The sequence below is a fragment of the Nasonia vitripennis genome, assembly GCF_009193385.2.
Source record: "Nasonia vitripennis strain AsymCx chromosome 3 unlocalized genomic scaffold, Nvit_psr_1.1 chr3_random0005, whole genome shotgun sequence".
Classification (NCBI taxonomy): Eukaryota; Metazoa; Arthropoda; class Insecta; order Hymenoptera; family Pteromalidae; genus Nasonia; species Nasonia vitripennis.
Genome location: NW_022279624.1, coordinates 2,448,116 through 2,468,937, shown reverse-complemented (window position 1 = coordinate 2,468,937; position 20,822 = coordinate 2,448,116). Strand labels below are relative to the sequence as shown.

Sequence of the window (20,822 nt, the reverse complement as noted above, 5' to 3'; positions counted from 1 at the left end):
CTTCTTTCGTCTCCATGGTCTGGGTATCTTCATTTTGGGTTCCAAGGTTCGGGAATTCGCTTATTGAACCACCCTTGCACTGACTTGTTTGCAGGGCTTTTTATTGTCTCTTGGAGAGATTGAATTTTTTGTATGGTTTAACTTGCTTGTATTAGATATCTGTTTTCATTTGAATTTATATTGTTTCTGTTCTTGTTTGGATTAGAATATGAACGGGATGCAGTGTCAAGGTGAGATGGAAGTTTTAAGTATTTGAATTTGTTTTTTTCAGCCATGTTATCAGAACTCTGCACACGCGGGTACAGGTTATGTTGTGACGGGCAAGCCCGTGCGGGCTTCTTATTTTGTGGCCCGAGGGCTTTACGGCGTTTATTGCTCTTGGATTATAGATATTTGGTATCTGTTTATCTGTTAATTATTTTAATTGACCTCTGTGTATGTTTTACGACATATAATTCTGATTATGTTTTTTTGTTTTTGTCGGTGCAGAACACGTCCTCTCGCGTTGGCGTCTCGAACCGAACTCCCCGCATACTGTCGGGCTCGCCGACTGACACTCTGAAGCGAGAGCGCGCTCTTTATTACGCGGCTAGCAAAGGGGAAAAAGAGGGGCTACCCTGGGTGAGTCCACTGGGTGAGCTGGTAGCCGCTCGGAGAGGGGGCAGCCGCTTGGAGTGAGCTGGTAGCCGCAAAGAGTGGGGGTAAGCTGGGACCCGCACAGATTACCTACTAGGGGCCTATAAAGCAGTGTCACTAGGCACTTTTTCGGTGTTGGAACGTGGTTTTGCATTGTTCTAAACATGTACAATAAGAAAAAAAAGTTGCAGGAGCGTGCCCCAACATTGTCTTTTTCGGTTTCTGCTACCAGAAAATAGCATTTTTCCCGTAGAATTCCCCATACATGTAGAAGAATATACTTTATTAACTCCAATTATCAAAAGCAATGCAATCACGTTTAATCCGACTTCTCTTTTGGACGGTCCTCTATCGCGAGCGCCCACTTGTCCGAAAGCAGAAAGAAAGAGAGAGAGAGAGAGAGAGAGAGAGAGAGAGAGAGAAAGAAGTTTCGCGAGTGTTTGAACTCGCGAAACTTCTCTCTCTCTCTCTCTCTCTCTCTCTCTCTCTCTCTCTCTCTTTCTTTCTGCTACTTACTTTTCTGCAGGGATTCGATGCCTGCCCCGACATTTGCTAGCTTGAGCGAAGCGAGTGCTGCTGGTCGGGAGCAGGCATCGAAAACACATGCAAAAGTCAAATATGAAGAAATAAACACTGACTCGCAACACCGATAAATCCAAAGCGGCTTTAAGGTTATGTACACTAGCTATAGTACGGATCAGCAGACATCGCGGAAGAGCCCACACTTGGAGTCGATTACATGGGAAGCGAAATTCGCCAGCGAAACGCGAAATCGCTAGATTTATCGAGCGACCAGACGAAGCGCGCAGTTTGAATAATTGTACACTGCTACTTTATAGCACTTTAACAACTACTCACAGTAATTTCGATTCAAAACATTCACATACTAACTTTAATATGAAAAGTCAATATTCAATATTTATTAAATCAAGCTCAAAATCAGGTCAGCACAACATTTCCTATCAGGGAACATAACCTAACAACTGTAGCAACCATTGAAATTTAATTATGGCGCGCGATGCACACTGCACACTCTGGTACGTAGCTTTTGGAAATCAAGGTTATAGTACGCGCGGTCGTCCCGCCGTGACTATGGAATTTTTGCTCCCGCTGTTGTAGAGGGCGCGCGTGAGATCTACCAATGCACAAATCTTAGACTTTCTGCATTGAAATCGATGCAGGATGTGCGTACTTTCGACCGAGGTATAAAGAAATAGTACATTACACAACTAGGGGCGAAAGTTGAGTTTTTCAAGCGAGGATGATATTGAGCACGAGTGGGAGTCCAGGGCGCCGCAGGCGCTTATTGTCCATTATTGCCTTTTTACTACTAATCGCGGATTTACTTCATGAAGTGACTTAAATTATTCTCTTTCAGGTACATTATAAGCCATTTACTTTTATCAACTTTTTTAATAACTTTATTAGAAACTACTGAAATTTCAGAACTAAAAAAAAAACATTTTTAAAATGTAAAAACAGACTATTTTTCCATTATGATATAGTAAAACAAAAAAAAATGAGACTTGGTTGATTAAAATCCACTGAGTAGAAGCTGAGATACAGGTGTATACGAACACAAACACACACACACACACTTATTATAAAAACACGATTTTTCGACTAAAATTGCACTCTTCCAACATGTCTAAAAAATTACTATCACTAAACTTCCTTTAGAAGAAAGCAATATTAAGCCTCGAAAAAACTCTTGCAATAATTATAACAATCTTTCTATAACATAATAATAATCATCGTTTACGCAGTAATATTGGTCCGTAAACAAACAAAGTTCCGATCAAAACAGCATAATAAGGTATAAGTATCTTAACGCGTATATAGCTATACTCTGCAGAACTCGCGAGACCGGAGAGAGTGAGCAGCTTGTGCTGTCGACGAGACGAGAGACTTTGGTATAGTATGAGTGTCTCTCTCTCTCTTTCTCTCTCTCTCTCTCTTTCCCTCTCTCCCTCACCGGTTCTTGAATACCAGAGAGCTCGAGCCAGGGCTCGAAAGCAAGTGAGCCGGTGCGAGCGCTAGCCGAGCAGCGAGGTACAGCGAGCGATAGCCGCGGCAAGCGAGCGGGCCCAGAATCCCCTCTCCAAGATGGCTGCCGCCGGGTCCAGCGGTCTCCCTGACCGAGCAACTCCGGAGGGGAAGGGCAGCGAGCGCAGGTGCCGCCATGTCAGTGCATGCCTAACCTCGAAGCCGCGCGGAACTGACGCGCTGGGCCCGCTTGAAAACTTTGTCGATCGTCGCGCGACCAATACTCAGTTGTGACGAGGAAAACTCTCGCCTTCCCGTGTGTGCCGGGAGTAACCGATCGAGTTCCTCAGCGCCGATGCATTGGCGACCGATCGCCGTCGAGCACGGGATCGAGGAGCGATTTATTTATCGGTAGAACAGTGTCTGCTGCTCTTCACTACTTCGGGCCCCGCGCCGCGCTCGTGCTTTAATACGTATCGTGTGTACATACACTTGATTCTCTCCGTTTGTTTATCGCGATGTGTTTGTGGTTTCGCGAGTAGCTTAGTTTCGCGCTAAGTCCATCAGTGATTCAGTGACGAAGGCGGACTCGTTCCGACCAACGAGATCGCCCTTTGACGAAAAAAGAGAGAAAGAAAGGAAGATAGAAAAAAGAAGAAAAAAGAAATCGTGCGGCAGTTGTCACTCGCGAGGACGAGCGCCAACCGACGATTTTTCTAAAAGCAAGAGAAGAGGAAAACAGTCGCTCAGCTTCGAGCGAAAAGCAAGTTTGATCTAAGATTCGAAGGACTGGAATCGAGACCGCCGGAGTTAGATGGGAGCGCGGAGAAAAGCAGTAGCAGCAGCAGCAGCAGCAGCAGAAGAGAACGCAGCAGATAGTATAGCGTGCAGAGCAGAGTGATCGTCCTCGCATACGCGCGCTCGCTCCCGCAGTCCGCGCATATAGCCGTGTTGTCGTCGCAGCGGAATGTCATCTGTCTTCTCGCCGCGGGAAAAGTCGACGAGCTACGCGAGCTCCCGAGCCGATACACTCTGATTGGCGTCGAATGAGCCGTGGCCGCTAGCGAACCCGAGCGATGGTCATCGAGGAAGATTCAGCATCCGAGCAGTGAGCGAGAGCAGCGCTATACACGCAGAGCAGCAGCCGACGCGAGAGCGGTGCAGCCAGACGGCAGAGTGGAGAGGAGCGCGAGGACTCGGAGCGGCGAGGCGCGGAGGAATGCCAGCCCCGAGATAGCGGGCCGCGGGACGAGGCGGAGGTCCAGGATGCGCCGAGGCTGCTGCCTGCTGCTGGCGCTGGCCGCGCTGCTGGCGGCGCCGGCGAGCGCGCGGGCCGAGCACGTGCGCTACCTCGAGGTCTCGGAGAACGCGCCGCCGGGCACGCGGGTGGGCTTCATCGACGCCGACAGCCCGCCCTACCTGATCGTGCCCGTGCCCGGCTCGGCCGTCGACTCGGACCTGATCGTCGACCAGGCGACCGGCGAGATCCGCACGCGCGTGCCGCTGGACCGCGAGAGCCGGCCCTCCTACAGCCTGGTCGCGCTGCCACAGAACGTGCGCGTGGTGGTGAAGGTGCTGGACGAGAACGACAACGCGCCGAGCTTCCCGCTCGAGCGGGTGGACGTGGAGTTCCCGGAGAACTCGCCGCGGGACTCGAAGCGCGCCCTGCCGCCCGCCAAGGACCCGGACCTCGACCAGTACAGCACGCAGCGCTACGAGATCGTCTCGGGCAACGAGGGCGAGGCCTTCCGGCTGGCGGCGCACCGCGGCCGCGACGGCGTGCTCTACCTCGACCTGCAGAACAGCGCGGCCCTGGACCGCGAGGCGCGCGCCGGCTACCAGCTGCTGGTCGAGGCCCTCGACGGGGGCTCGCCGCCGCTGCGCTCGCGACTGCACGTCAACGTCACCGTGCAGGACGTCAACGACAACCCGCCGATCTTCAAGCAGAGCCGCTACGTGGCCAGCGTGCCGGAGAACGCGACGGTCGGCACGGCCGTGCTCAAGGTCGACGCGAGCGACGCCGACGCCGGCGAGAACGGGCGCATCGAGTACTCGATCAACCGGCGCCAGTCGGACCGCGAGGAGATGTTTCGCATCGACCCCGAGACCGGCATGGTCTACGTCAACAAGGCGCTGGACTTCGAGTCGAAGGAGCGGCACGAGCTGGTGATCGTGGCGCGCGACCGTGGCGCCCAGCCGCTCGAGGCCTCAGCCTTCCTCTCGGTGCACGTGAGCGACGTCAACGACAACCAGCCGGCCATCACCGTCATCTTCCTCTCGGACGACGCGACGCCCAAGATCAGCGAGAGCGCCCAGCCGGGCGAGTTCGTCGCACGCATCTCCGTGAGCGATCCCGACTCGCGCGCCGAGTACTCCAACGCGACGGTCACGCTGCGCGGGGGTGAGGGCCACTTCGGCCTGGCGACGCGCGACAATATAATCTACCTGGTGGTGGTCGAGCGGCCGCTGGACCGCGAGGAGCGGCCCCACTACGAGCTCTCGGTCGAGGCGACGGACGCGGGCACGCCGCCGCTCAGGGCCGTGCGCTCCTTCCGGCTGCTCGTCACCGACGTCAACGACAATGCGCCGCGCTTCCTGCGCGACAGCTACGAGGCCCACCTGCTCGAGGCCTCGGAGCCGGGCACCTCGGTCATCCGGGTCAGCGCCGAGGACGCGGACGAGGGGCCGAACGCCCGGGTCAGGTACTCGCTCCTCAACTCCACCTGGTTCGCCATCGACGAGGACACGGGCCTCATCAGCACCGCAGCGCACGTCGACTGCGAGGCCGACCCGGCGCCGCTCCTCACCGTCCTGGCCACGGACTCGGGCAAGCCGCCCCTCAGCGCTAGTGCGACGGTTCGAGTGACAGTGCACGACGTCAACGACAACGAGCCCATCTTCGAGAAGCCGCTCTACAACGTCAGCCTGCCAGAGGACCTGCCCCCGGGACGCTGCTTTATCAAGGTACAGCCGAGTGAAAGTTTGTGTATTCGCGAGGGCCAGAAAAGGCGCGCGGGACCAACTCCTCGAAACCTGCACGCATTAATCTGTCAGTCGGAGAAATGCTGACGGGCGAAGAATGCGATATTACGGATGCAAGCAACGAGATTCGCGTCTTCCGCACGCGCTCGCTCGCGACTCTGTCGCGGAGATACTGTAGCCCCGTATCTTTTCGACTGACTTCTGAAAACGCGGATCAGCAGCTTGCTAATGCTTCGCACTTGCGGATTATTATAAGGATCGAAATTATTTTCGAGGGAGTCCCGCCGCGTCGTCGGGGCGGCATTGGAGTCATGTGCGCGCAGGGAGATTCCAGGGCCCGATAGTCTTTTCTATACCGGGGACAGAGAGTGGGTATGCCTATAAGAGAGAAGGACGGGGAGGAGGGAAAAAAGGGAGAAGATGGTGCGCGGCTCGTCGCGGACGTCGACAGGTCTTCGTTAAAATGCAGCTCCCTCTCTGTACTCTTCATCTCTTGCGGCGCGCGTCGCCGTTCTAACTCTCATTTTGCGTGATCTGCTTGTCTCGCTGCTACGAGAGTCTCTTTGACCGCTGCCGAAGATCTCGCGCATTGTGGCTTGCTCGTTAAAATTTAATAAGGAGCCCGCGAGATATGGAAAATTCGAGGCAAGAGCCGAGTTCGAAATGAGGAGCTCCGGTGACTAATTGAAGCGAGCGATTCGTAATTAGCGCATTGTAATGACCATAATCATGCTAATTCCGCGTCCTTTTTGTGCGCGTCGAGCGCCGAATGAGAGTGCGTTATGCACTCGGCTGCGGTACGATTCTCATTTTACCCCGTACGCAGTCTGCTCCACCCCTTCGTTTTCGATGGTCCTCTCGACTGTCGCGGTTGCCTATCTCCTTTTTGCGCGCTTGCCTCTTTCGGCTCCGCTCTCTCTCTCTCTCTCTCTCTCTCTCTCTCTCTCTCTCTCTCTCTCTCTCTCTCTCTCTCTCTCTCTCTCTCGCTCGCTCTCACACACAGCCGGCCTCGACCCCCTCATCTTCGTTTGCGGCCTCATCCTCCGTCCCTTCGCGAGTCGAATAATCTACGGGGCCTCTCTCTCTCTCTCTCTCTCGCGCTCTGCCTCTGCCGCTGCCGCCAGTGCGCTGCTGCACGAGCATATACGTGCGCGCGAGAGCTACCGCGAAAAACGGGTTTCTCGCGCGCTGCAACAGTCGAAATCGCTGCCGCAGTAGTCTTTTCCCGCGCTCCCGAGCCGGCCGATCTTCCTTGACCGCAGCTTCTTATTTCTCTCTCGTGCTCTCGCGAAAAATTCCCCATTGTTTTGCGCGGAATCTAAGCGAGCCGCAGCGTATGCACAATAGTGGCGGCGGCAGAACATTCTCGGAAAGTCGCCCGTGACATTCTCTCTCCGGCAACACACGCGGTCGCGCTATAAATTCTTTTCCGCGCTCCGGCGCAACCTTCCGCTTCGACGGCTCGACGTCCCCATGTTCTATGCGCGGACTTCCGGCATTGTCCCATATTATGTATAGCGCGCGCGCGAGCTCTCTGGACACGCGGGAGAGGATTAATGGCCGCGCGAGACGCAATTAATCAGCGATAATCACGATACGTATGGCCGCGGCTCTTGTCATGGATATTAATTAGTATGGCCGCGCGCTGCAGTGCCATTATACCCCGCATAGAATAGTGTAACCGATGTTATCTTCGAGACGCCGCTCTGTCTCTCTGTCTCTCTCTCTCTCTCTCTCTCTCTCTCTCTGTCTCTCTCTCTCTCTCTCTCTCTCTCTCTCTTTCTCTCTCTCGTGTGTGCGCTGTGTGCGCTGTATGCTGCGAGCGAGGAAATGTCTTTGATGAGGCTTTTTGCAGCCGTGCACGTCTCGTTGCGTCAGCGAGTGCGCGCGGCATCGATCGCGACTTGTCCTATCGTTCCGCCAGAGCGCATGGGACGTAGAATGGGACGTTAAAATTCCAGGATTATAAATTTCCCTCGAAAGGTTTGCCCGGCTCAATTAAAGCCGCGCATGTGATCGGGCTGTCCGCGTCGATATAAGCCGCTAATCGCTCCCGAACCCGTTATCTCGTGGCTATTATCTCCGGAGCGCGCTGCTACCGTCGCGCACGCCGCAGCGCGGGGAATGAGAAAGGAACGAAGGGAGAAAGAGAGAAGCAGGAGAATCAATACTTTCACCTCTCGCGCTCGATCTGCGGGCCAGCGCTCCGAAAAGCTTCGCGGAAAAGGACTATCGGACGCGTCGGCGTATTTGCATGGAAACGTTAGGCGGGACTATTATCGCAGCGGCTGGGATATAGGCCGCCGCTACTCACGAGAGCTGTAGCCATGTGCGGAGAATACGTGGAGGAGAGAAGGAGAGGAGGAGGAGGAGGAGAGGAGAGAAACTCTCTCTCTCTCTCTCTCTCTCTCTGGTTATACCGTAAGGCGCTATACAAAGAAATGCCCGTAATGCGTGCCTTATAACTACTACCTGACATTTCGTGTATAAGACGCCTTTACTTTTCTATAGAGGAAATGACCGCGGCAATTTCGTCTGTATGCCATTATGCGTTTTTTGCTCCTTTCAATCGGTCTGTTTTTATTCTTGTGCTTCTTGCTCCTCGACTGCTGCACCGTTCTTTCGTTCTCTCTCTCTCTCTCTTTCTCTCTCTCTCTCTCGAGAGAGAGAGAGGGAGAGAGAGAGAGAGATCCACGCGGCTCGCTCGCCGGTAAAAAATGAATAACGAGTTATTTCTTATGTATTTCCTTACACAGAAAGAAATCCATAATAAAATATGACCTCTGCGCCGCCGCCGCCGCCGCCGCTGCCGCTCTGCCGGCTGTAGGCTGGCCGCAAACTGGAGAGAAGGAGAGAGAGAGCGCGCGTAATGATAACGTTTTGTTTATTGATTTTATTTTTGCACTCTCGGCTTCCGCTCTCGTGTAATTGCGCGCGTAGGCTTGCGCTTTTTGCCGCCTCACTCTCATCGCGCGGAAAAAGTAGCCTTCGCAGATGCTTTTACGCGAGCGTAATTATATTGCCGCATGCGTCGAAATCGGGTTCGGCGGGATTTTCCCTTGCGGGGCAATAATGGACTCGCCGGCGACGGGACGGATTCCGGCGTCCGATTGTTTAGTGTGATGTCACGAGACACTGATAGACTACGGGTGATAATAAGCAGTCGTATACGGAATAGTGCCATAAGCGCGACATGTGGCTGCTCGTGCGAACGACCCGAGACGAGTCCCACGTATAATATCGCGCGTTTACTATCCTATTCCGCAATCTCTGACGATTCCTCGTCCACGCAGGCCTGCACTCACGCAGCCGAGCCCTCCCCTCTGTTCCGTTCAGCCCGCCCCTTCTTCTGCTGCCTCCTTCTCTACTTCTTCTTCTTCTTCCTCGCTTCTTCTCCTGCCTGCGACTAGCCGCACCTGAGAGCTCTATGCGCGTCTGACTTTCCGTCTGCTTGTCCCTCAGCCTGCCTTTTCGCGTATATCTATAATGTTCTCCGCGCTGATCTCTTCTTCCTCCTCCCCTTGGTCTCTCTCTCTCTCTCTCTCTCTCTCTCTCTCTCTCTCTCTCTCTCCTGCTGCTTGTTATTACATTTCTTGCACTTTTACAGCGTTCTTGTCATCCGCGCGCGTTTAATATTCATAAGCGGAGCAGGCTCCTAGCGTGGTAGCATCTTTCCTATTATGAAAAAAAAACAATTTCCTCGCTATGTTAATTCGCTTGAGAACTCATTTGGAGTTTCGAATTTTTACGAGATCTGCGCGTGAGTGGCATAAGTGCTTCCTCTTCGCCCAAACGACGTGGCTGTCAGATATCAGCGATAGCTGCTCTTCTCCCGGCTCTCTGTGTAACTATGTAACTGTTTGCTCGGGTATGAACTTTTTCCGTACGCGATTGCACGCACGTCCCACATAGGCACAATAATTGCGTAATTATGTCGAGCGGTTCTCACGGGTCCATAACTGCATTGAAACATTCCTCGATACGCGAGGTGCGAAGAGAGCTTGTCGCTAATTCCCAAGAGTGCGAAAGAGAAAAAAGACGTTTAATCGCAGTGGTCTCATCAATAAGACTCGCAATTTTTGCTGCGGCAATTTTTGAAGACTCGCCGCGCGCGCGCGGTGCAGCAATTGTCGGAGCGCCTGGAAGCCAACGAGCGGGTAATCCAGCTATCAGAGTGATTACGTTTTTGCCGGCGCAGCGCCGCATTAGATCTAAAGTCATTACTAACTTTCTTTATCGCTGCGTCGCGCGCACGACGTAATTTTCTCTCCCCGGCAGCAGTAGCTAAGCAATCATCATCGCTCTGCCGCAACGTGTCTCTGCAGCGTACGAGCTTGCCTCGAGTTAGACTGTCGTCGAGAGAAAGAGAGAGAGAGGTATGGGCAGGAAAAGCGCGAGTAAAAATATGTCGTTGATGACCGCACGAACGATCCGCGGCGAGAAGAAGAAGAACTGGCGAGTTCGGCGAAGAGGTGTCTTCGTCTGAAAATCGTTCTTCTGGCGCTCGCCTTTTCAGCCGATAAATTTTCCAGCGCATAAAGCATTGAAGAGCCAAAGTCGCGACTGAGAAAGTTTTCGATATCGAGAAAGCTTTTACGTAAGTCTTAGCGGGAGGCTGCCGGTAAAAATCCACCGGCAGCTTGATTCACGCCGGAGTCGCCGCGCTTCGATGCAGCCTCGTAAATATAAGTTCTCTTTCTCCCTGCAACTTATACGGTGGCTTTCCTTCAGCCGTCAAATGATTCCACGTCAATTAAATTTTACTGCTCTGATAAATATTTCCGCGCACGCAGCGTGCGTCTCGCGGGGACGGGATAAGCGGGCTTTGGGGAGAATTTCGAAAGGCGAGATGAACTTGAATCTAATTGCAATGTGCGAGCGTTTCTCCCGTAGGCACGAGTGTATAATAGTCGCGCCGTGTCAACGGGGGTAAGGAGGGACCTAGTTTTCAGCAGCAGCAGCAGCGAACAAAAGACATTTTCTTCCATTCGCGAGTCTCTCCCACGGCGAGGAGGAGAGAAAACTGCGCGAAAGATGTGGGCCTGCGCGGCATTATGGACACTATACTTACTCTTGTCGCGCATAAGACCCCTTTCGTGATAACGGTAATGCGGCATACTAAGCTCGTTAACTTTTCCGATACTTTTTCCCTCCTGCATCTTGCTCGCTCTTGCCGGCTCTCCCCGGCGCTGTGTGCGCGGTATAAACAAGCTCCGCGCCGCGCTATTACGTGCATTTCGCGAGATTTAAGACTGCGCGCGCACTTTATTGCGCAGCGACCGCAGCAGCGTCGCAATTAAGCTCGAGCGCGGAAAATTATTTTTCCAGCGGTGAATCGCGATAATTAGAATGGCAATTAAAATTAGATAATCGCCCCAGAAATAGAATCACGATGCAATTTAATGAGCGGGTTCGTCGGCGGAAAAAATCACAATTAATTGCTCGCTCGAAACCTGATTTCATGCACATTCCCTCGCTGTACGGGTAGGATTTTTAGAACACCGGCTGTTCTAAGAATCGTCGTCGATTATTGGAATGTACGCGCAAGGCTGCATGCTCCGGACAGGTGTCGGCCCTCGAAGCATTCGGAGTAAACAGCATCAGCGTGCGCAGGCGAGCGGCATAATTCGCCGTCGAGTGCATCGAAATTCCGCGCGTATATGGGTTTATTACCGAGGCGTCGTCGCGGAATTAAGAAGATGAGGGCCCGGGAGAGAGAAAGCTGCTCCTCGCGCGAGCGCGAAATCGCTTTCAATCAGTCTCCGGCTGATTGAAGGCAAAGCGCGCTGCACGTGTGTCCTACGAACGCGCAGTCGCGCAATAAGCCAGCGCACTTTCCAATGCGCGCCGCACGTGATTGGGAACGAAGCGCGATTATGCGAGCGAAAGTGCTGCTGCTGTTACCTCGGTGACACTTGCGCACGTAATGCGCGCACGCGCGTACGCAAGAAAATACACGGCCGAGTGAAATGACCGTTAATCTCACGGTGTGTACAGCGAAATTCTTGTTTCTCTGCCTCGGCGGAGAGCGAGGCTTTTTTACTCCCGCGTGCCTCGCGCACACCTTGACGTTCGCTTTATTTATTTTCGCCACGCTTTTTCTCTCTCCCCTCCCTCTCTCTCTCTCTCTCTCTCTCTCTCTCTCGGTGCACGGATTCGTGCATTTCAACCTGCGCGCTGCTGTTACATCTATATCCCCAGATTTTTCTCCATGTAGCTACAAATTCATTATAAGGATCCGATATCCTTTCCTCGAATTCATACACGCGTTATGCTCTTGTACTCTCTCGAAATGATATCCTCGCCTCGCGCGCGAGCGTGAAAGTGCCCGGCTCTGACCCACTTATTGTCGGCGCTGCATCGAAAAATTGCTCGCCCCGTACATGTTAATATCTCCGCCGGTGTGTGTCTGGAGAGTCGATTTTGCGCTTAATTACGTCGCTTCGCGCGTATTAACGCAACCTTGATCCATCTTTTTATTTCATTTTTCTCACGTATAATATGAGCATGCAGGTATTAATTTATGCGAATCGATTTTTTCTGGTGACGATTTTCATGTTTCGCCATCAGTCATAGCGCGAGCTTTAATTCATCGCTGAAAAAGAAAGCACTCCTCTCTTAGCGCATGCAAATGCGAATCGAAATTATTGCTCTAGCTTTAATATCATTGATTTAGAGTGTACACGACCGGTGCTTCCGGTTGGAATCAATGATTCATACGTGTAACTGCGAGCATTCAGTCGATCCTGACGTTTTCGGATTAATTATTTTGACCAAAGGAAAGTACGCTATCAACGTGATCTATACAAGTGTGTTGCGAGCGGGTGAATTTCGAAAAATGTCCCATCCCGAAGTCGCGGTCCAGACACAAAAATTCGAAATCGCCCATTAGCTGAAGATCCCGCGGCGGTAAAGGCCGCGCAAAACTAGTTGCATATTAAAACGTTAAATCCACAAAGTGAGTCCGCTCGCGCGCGCGGCGTATGCATATGAACTGCAAAAACGTCGAGCTTCTAATCGGGGCTTACAATTAGAGCGCGAAATACAGTGGTAATTACCTCGTCGCTGCTCTCTCGACGAAAACTCCCGAGCGCGGACATCGGATTATGGCTCCCGGCGATAAATCGGGGCAGACTTTTGCCAGCTATAACACGGAGAGTGGGTTTATACAAACGATGGAATGCATATGGGATACGTCGCGGACTCGTTAATTTTCCGGCGCGATACTCAGCCGCCGCCGCTCGAGTTGGCGTGATGCTGCGGTAATTAGCCGGGGGAAGCGTAGCCGCTCTGGATATCGAAGGGTCTTTGGCCGTCACGCCGGGGCAGAGAGAGAGAGAGAGAGGGGTGGGGAGGGGAGATGGGCAAGAGAGAACGGGGCTAATGCAAAGTTTGCGGGTTACATTGGTGGGACACGCGTTCCGCTAATGGATTCCTCGACGCGCGAAGGCCGCGGAGAGTTGTTTTCGCCGCGTCATCCGCGCGCTCTCGCGCGGAATTTGATTAATTGCGGGGATGTGTGCATACATGCACGCATCCGTATACCTACGTACACACGCCCAGCGACGAGAGCGCCGGGGCATAATTACTTTCCGATAGTGACTCTCGTGCGTGAGCGCGCGCTGCACCGGACACTCACCTCTCTTTCTCTCTCTCTCTCTCTCTCTCTCTCTCTCTCTCTCTCTCTCTCTCTCTCTTGCTCGCTCGCTCGCTCTCTATCTTTCTCGTCTGCGTGCGCTAAAAAAGTTCTCGCTCCGACCGCAGACCCATCCGCGCCCGATCTTTTTATTCGCCTCTCGCCGCTCTTATCCCTCTCTGCTCTCTCGCAGCCCTCGAGAGCTGAAAACGTCTATCGCCTTGCAAATCACCTCTGTCTCGTTACTGCAGCCTGCCGCTGCTTGTTCGTTTGGATATTAAATAGTTACTCTCGCACTTTGTCTTGAGTACGCGTGCTTCTCGCTCGGTACGGCCAATCGGCGCGTTACATACGACAGCCTCTGCAGTTGCACGCGACTTTGCGTATTCAGCATCGAAAAACGTATTCTTAATATTGGCGCGATTAATCATCGGGATGTGGATTAAAAAGCCGCGGCAAAAAGTTTCATTAGACAATGTTGTTTACTACGGTTCGCAGCCGATTATAACGTTACGATTAGTTACGGAGCGTCTTCTCCCCGCGTGAAATTGCATCCGCGGATTTTTCGCAAGAGCCTCTCTTCGTCGTAGATGTCCTCTCTCGCCGCGCGCGCGAGGTATATCAAGATTGCACTCGCGAGAGTCTCGCTCCGCATGTATAAAACATAACGCGCGCGGCGGTGGCTCTTTATGTACCTCTGCTCGCGCACACATGCCGATACTTTGAGCTCGCTCGTAAAAGATAGCGCGCGAGACTCGTAGGTGAGAGATGATTAAAGCATCAAAAAGCGATAGGACAGCGCTCGCGCCTAATTTACGAGCTGAGCCGGTACCATTAGCGCGCGCTCCAGTCTATCGACCGGCTACTCGATCTTCACGCTCTCGGCTGCTGCGTGACACCTCTTCTCCGTACGCGCTTATGACTCGGGGCAGTCGGGGCGGCTAACGCGGGGAGAGCCGTTAATGCCAGAGAAGCACCTTACCGATCGAGCACCGCGGACAAGTGCTCGTGCGAGTTTTAATTAAGCCGCGCGCGGCCAATCATCCAGCTCCGTCGAGACCGTTTCCGCGTTCTCAGTGCGGCGGCTCCCGGTGCCGTAATCGATTTCATTATTTCCCGCATCACTCGCGATATTGACGGACTTGGGAACTCGCCGCCGTCGCCGCGGCCGGGTTCTTTATACGATTATCCGCAGCGCATGCATGGCGAACTTTATATATTTTAGATAATTTCCGCCGAGCGATTAGCTTCGAAAAGACGCGGCGCGCAATTACTGCGAGACGCAACCAGGAGAGATGAGTATCTGCGTGGATTTTCGAGTGCGTCGAGTGAGACATAATCGCCGCGCGGAGAGGGGAGGGGGGGGGAGTTTATAGGGGGCGCGCATAAATATCGCGTAGATGAAAAATCGCGTATCGACGTGGCCGAACGGGTTCTGCGCGTCGCAATTTCCGCAATATTCCCCCGAAGAGTCGAAAAATAAAAAGCCAATCGTTATCCAATTTCCAGCGAACTAGCGGGAGAACGGGAGAGCGGGAAAGAAAGAGCGCGCGCGCGTGGATGATTTACGATGTCTTCGCTGCAGGAAAGAATTTTAAAAAGTCATTCTACACGCGACGACACGTATTATATAGCTCTGGGAGAGAGAGAGAGAGAGAGAGAGAGAGAGAGAGAGAGAGAGAAGAGAAGCGCTGCCCGTCAATGGCTGAAAATACGCGCGCGGGTTCATTCTGCGGGTGACCTTGGCGCCGGGTGACCCCCGGCTCTCCGCGGCGAAACTTGCATAACTAGCGTTGTACCGGCAGCAGAGAATCGGCGCGATGCTGTAATAGCCATTGTCGGAGATCTCCGGCCAAGGATGAGAGAGAGAGAGAGAGAGAGAGAGAGAGAGAGAGAGAGAGACGACTTTGGAGAGCTGTATGGGCACCGCAGAAGAGGAGAGAGAGAGAAAGGGAAGAGAAGCCGGCATAACGAGCGGCCCGAGGGATAGGATACCGGACCAGCCGAGATATAGAGATAGAGATAGAGAAAGAGAACGAGACACGCAGAGACTGTAACAGCAGGTGGCTGCGAGCGGTCAAGTGCCTTCGCTTTAACGCGCTCGCGCGAATTTCTCCGACGAATAGACGTGTCTCCTGGGCTCTCTCCCTGCAGCTCTGACGAAAACAGCTCGATGGATGAGGTATGAGGTTTTGCGCGCCGTCGCGGAAGGGGATGCAAAAATATGCTATGACGCGCGCGCGACACAGGATACGTTTTCGGCCTCACTCTCGCGTGCGACCTGGTTCTGCGTTCTCTATACGAGTATCGCGTTGCCTAGGCCCGGCTTCTTTACCTCCTTCGCGACGCTGCGAGATGAGCCTTTTCGTGCGGATTTTTCAGCGTCGATTCGAATAATTGCAAGCTGGCGCGATCGAACGTATGGAGGGGTATACGCCATAAGGATTTGCCAATTTGTAGATTGATTTCCTCATCGGACGGCTAATTTACTTTATTTATGAGTCACGCCACCATGTGTAGCATCGCAGCTCGTTAATCCAACAAAGCTTGCCAGCAGCGCCAGCAGGTTTAACATCAGATTTCGATCAGAAACTGACAGCGCGCGCTTTCCAGAAAAGATTCGCTACAAGCAATCAATTAGTCGATAACCAGCGGAGAGTAACGACGTCGAATTGCAGAAATAGAGCACAGAAAATTGGGACTGGTTTTTTCACTAATACGGGTATCTGCAGCGCGACGCATTTGGATACGTGTCGGGAAAAAAGTGGCTCTCGGAATCCGTGCCTCGCAGTGCGCGCATATTGTACGAGCAAATTCCCACCGGGCTGAAACGAAGACGACTAGAAGAACAGCTAGTTTATTTAGCGAGCGAAAAATTTTGTTTACCTCGGGCTGTATAGGATTTCACTCTTCGCGGGAATAATGCTCGGCCGGTGCACGAGCGAATGAAATGGAGAGGAAAATGAGAAGTTGAGAGAGCAGCGTGCGCCGATATGGTTTATGAGGGGGGCACACGCGCGCGCGGCCACCTGTCGCTCAGCTCTCGTCGTCGGCCATCGGATCGGGTATATTATACGCTCGGCTCTCTCTCTCTCTCTCTCTCTCTCTCTCTCTCTCTCTCTCTCTCTCTCTCTCTCGGTCGTGCTCGCGCGCAGCCCACGGTCGCCGCTGCATCAGAATGTAGGTTGGCCCGCTTGTATCTTTCTATACGTAGGCGCGCACTGCACACACACACACACACGTACTGCGCTATGCTCGCTCGCTCGCGACGATTCTGTCGACGCCGGCGAGCTCTTTCTCTCTCTCCCCTCGTAAAGCAGCGCGCCGGAGACTTGTACACTTGTCCGCGCGCCTATGTATACATGTGTACGTGTACTTTATGGCTATGTACGTACGCCGCGGCGATTCGCCGAGAACAGAGAGCGAGCGGCGCAGGGCTTTCCAGAGCCGCGCGCACGCGGACCGATTTCACTTTCGCGGAAAATACACGGCCGGGCGCGAGAGAGGGAAAGGAATTTTTCCCGCGCGCGCGCGCGCTCGCGAGACGCACCGCCGCGGCAGACACAGAGAGCCGCTGCCTGCTGCAAGCTGTAATTTCACGCCGCGGCCTTTCGTGCTTATAATGCAAACGTATATACCGGTAGCCGCAGAGCAGCGTTTCTCGCGGCTGCGCCGCTGATGAAGGTGTGAGCCGTTTTTTTCGCCTTCTCGCCTATACACCTCCTGCCTACTGCAGCGCGCTAGATAGATCGTGCGGCGAATTCGCCCTTCCCCGCCGTGTCATACGTATGCGATACACGTCGTATATAGCGCTTGGGCAATCTCCGAGCGTTCCCGCCCCTCGCCGGATTGTTAAGTTTTATACTGCCTCGTAGGAAATTGTCTTCCAGTATGCGCGCAGCGCACTCCTGAAGCAAAGTGCCCGTAATAAAGCCGGGCTCCCGGCGTAAACTGGTTGCTTACGTGTTCGGTACTCCGCTCGAAACGTCCTTGTCTATATTTCGGAGTCAGTACAGTCTTGACCGAAAAGTCGTTGCGAATTCCCGAGCAAAGTATCGTCTTCATTTGCGCAGCGAGCTAGTTTTGAATGGCAGGAGAGGCCGCGAAAATGTTTCGTATTTCGGCGGTGCGCAGACTTGTCCGGCCCGCCGAGGGGTGGGAGGGTGTCACAGACGCACACGTCTGCAACGCGAGCAGCGAAGACGAGTCAGCGATAAGAGTCCACCGAGCCGTACTACGATGCATAGCGTCCGAATGCATCGTAGACGTTAGCTCAGTGGTTAGAGCACAGGCCTCTGGCTCTCGGGTCCGCGAGTTCGAGTCCCGTCGTCTACTTTTTCGCTTTCGACTCTGTCTCCTCTCCGTTTGTAACAAGGGTGCGCGCGTAACCCGAGCCGGGGGATCCGCCGACGCGTGCATTGTGCGCCAACATCGGCGCAAAAAAGAGCTCGGGCCCATGCGAAAAGGGAGACGCTGACGGAGAAAAGGGCCGCCGCCCCGACGTCAAGTGCGGCATGACTCGGGGCCTGTATAACGTCTGCAGAACGTGCGTGCGGCCTAAGAAGTCCGCGGGAGCGCAGAGTAGATGAGCGTAGCTCGATTTTTCCGAGACGATCGCTGTCTCCGGCTGATGATTGACGACTCAACGCGCGCTAACTGCTCGCTAAACATGCTGTTTTGTTGTCAAATTAACACCAGCTCGGGTAATTCACTCGGTAAATTACGATTGGCGGGAGAAATAATTCAACTCTCCTTGTAGAAAGTTGCGGGATTGGAAAAATCGAGGCGCGCAGGTGCACGCGCGCTATCGACAGTCAAAGAAGTGAAATTTTCTCGAGGGGATATGCCGCGCGCTCAAAATCAGCGATAGATTGCGCTAGAGCGATTTCAAGACTGAATGGAGCTATATAACGCGCGCAGCGTATCCTTCGAAACGTCGATCCCAGCACTCGTGCGCGCGGTGGGCTTCGAAATACAGATGGGAAATCGCTCTTTTAATATTAAATCTCATTCTCTTCCATGGATATTTCTGAAAGTTCGAAAGAAATTAAACGATCCGGCATGAATCATAAAATTATTGCCAGAACGGCTTGGCTGTGTATATACCTGTGCAGTTGAGTATAAGCTCTTGCGCGAGAGGATCGCAAGGCCCAGTGAGAAAATATAGAGATATTGCTCAATATTCCGTGCAGCTGTGCGGCGCGAAAATTTCTCCCAACGTCTACGGCACGGAGATCGGAGCGTACGATCCGTGGCTCTGCAGACAGTAAAAGTTGGCGCTTTTTCCCAGATAACGACGGCTCCTTTTTACCTACACGGCCGATCAGTCGTACACGCAGATACGCTCGGCGCGATTTCCTCAACAAATTTATCGAACTTGGGCGGTACGGTCGGCGCATATACGAACGTACGTACACACTAGGAAGCCGCGGGAGAAAGTGCGAGCCCGAGTGATATGTATATACTTAGCCGCGTACGAGAGAGTAAAAGTAATCAGTAGAACGAGAAAGTACGTGGGCACTCGGAGCCTCATATTCCCATCGACTGTGCACGAACGCGAATTTTCCGAGTATATCGGATGCGCGCGACCTCTTCCCGCAGGCTTATCTCGGAAAGAGAAGGTAGAGCCAGTACACGGCTTGTATAATATTCGGGAGGGAGTGGGCGCGGGAATTTGACAAAAGGTGAAACGATTTCCGAGTTCGGTGAGCCTGAAATTTCGCGCGAAAACGCTCACGTCCGCGCGCTAGCGCGACTGATAGACGCAATTAAGCTTGCGATCGACAACTAATGAAGGATGGATTCAATTAAACCGCCTTTCTCCGGCAGCAGCAGAATTCGTGTGCGGATTTTCAGCGGTCAGCTGCCGTAGCCGGGGCTATACATCGTCTCGGAACTTTTCCAGGAGCGAGATAATTGATAGTCACTCTCGCGGCTTTTCCGCGTAGCGCGCTCTATCCGGAGATATCGAATCGCATAAATATAAAGCGAGCGGAAAAATGAAGTATTAAGCACGCGCGCGCGGGCTCCGCGTAATTTCGTTGCGCAACCGGCATCAGAAAGAGCGCAGCTGAGCAGCGCCTGTATCTCCGAGCTAAATCTCTCCGCGAGTCGGCTGGCGCGCCTTTACATAATTTATGGCAAAATTCAATCACGGACGCGTCAACGCGCTTTCAGCGCACGTGAGTCACAGTCACTCCGAGGAAGCGCTCGTCCATATACGAATCGGCCGCGGCCACCTTGGTACGACAATAAAGCCGCTGGGAGCATTAGTATTGAGCGCGTGTGCGCAGGTGTAGCCGCACTCTCTCATTCTCGGCTGCACTTGCTTGTACGCATGTACGCAAGTGAGCTCTCCGCACTAGGGCACGTTTGTCAGGCCGCCGCAGGAACAATGGCCCCCCGAACAATGAGGAACTCGCGAGTGTTTTGAAAACTGCTTGTCAAAAGAGAACGAGAAGGTAGAAAGGTAGTTTTTGGATTCGAAGCGGCATGCTCGTAAACCGGAACCCTCCCGGCCTCCATAATGCACGCTATTCGGCTTTTTGTGCCCGCACTACTTTTTTCCGAGTTCGCTTCTATTTACAATGGGACGAGGAAAAAAACGCACACGACGCGTAACGCGAGACGACGTTTTTTCGTAATTTAAACATGGAAAAGTTGAGAACGCGACGACCTATTTCGCACATTAGATAGCGCGGACAAAAGGAAGAGAATTAAGAGCGCGCGAAAAGGATGGAGCTGGGCTATTTTCTAGTCTCGCCCGAGGCCCGCTTCTCGCAGCAGCAGCAGCATCCTCCGTATTCTCTCTCTTTCTCACTTTCTCTCTCTATCTTTTTCATCAGAGTTCCTTGGCGTCTTTTTCTCCCCGTCGGATCTATCCTGGCGGCGACGGCGGAGTATGTGCCCGGCATGTTCGATCGGCCGCCTCTCCCTCTATAACTTTCTCCCTCTCGGGGGCCCCTCTCGTTCGTGGGCCCTTCCTATTTTCTCTCTCTCTCTCTCTCTCTCTCTCTATATATATATATATATATATATATATATATATATATATATATATATATCCGCTGACCGCCGAGCGCGGCGCAGGTAGCAGGCGAGATCGGCTGCTGGCTCCGGCGCGCGAGCGGAGTGTATAAGGGAAGAGCCGCGTGGAGGCCGGTATGGAAACTGGTCAGGGCTGCCGAGCGAGAGAGTGAGACGACCGGCATTCCACGGGGCCCGTATTAATTATACCGGGTCCCGCGATGCCACGCGAGCGAGCGAGCAACAGCGAAAACTCGGAGAGAAAGAGAGAAAAAGAGGGCCGAGAGGGAGAGCGGACTCTCTTTTCTTCTTTCGCTGCGCGCAGCTCCCCGCTTCTTCTTCTCTCGTATGGGTACCTGTACACATACTCCCGCGCTGCCTCCTTCCCTATGCACTGCTGAAGTCGAGTTGCTCGCTTTGTGCCCTTTTTATTGGAAGCTTGTCTAGATTCGACGATAGGGACGTGCTAATTGAATCTCGAGCATTAAGTAGGCCCTTTCATTTCTCGACTCCCCCTGCATTAGAATATCGCAATGGCTCAGAGCCTCCCAACCCG

General features: G+C 53.2%; 1 protein-coding gene across 1 annotated transcript in view; it reads left to right on the top strand.

Moving 5' to 3' along the window:
- Nucleotides 1–2,835: 2,835 nt before the first annotated feature.
- LOC100113866 (protein dachsous) overlaps nt 2,836–20,822 on the top strand; it is a 215,132-nt gene continuing 197,145 nt past the window's right edge. Inside the window, exon 1 of the mRNA XM_008219683.4 lies at nt 2,836–5,586. Coding sequence (XP_008217905.1) covers nt 3,889–5,586 — 1,698 coding nt within the window. The 5' untranslated portion in view covers nt 2,836–3,888. The remainder of the gene's footprint in view (nt 5,587–20,822) is intronic.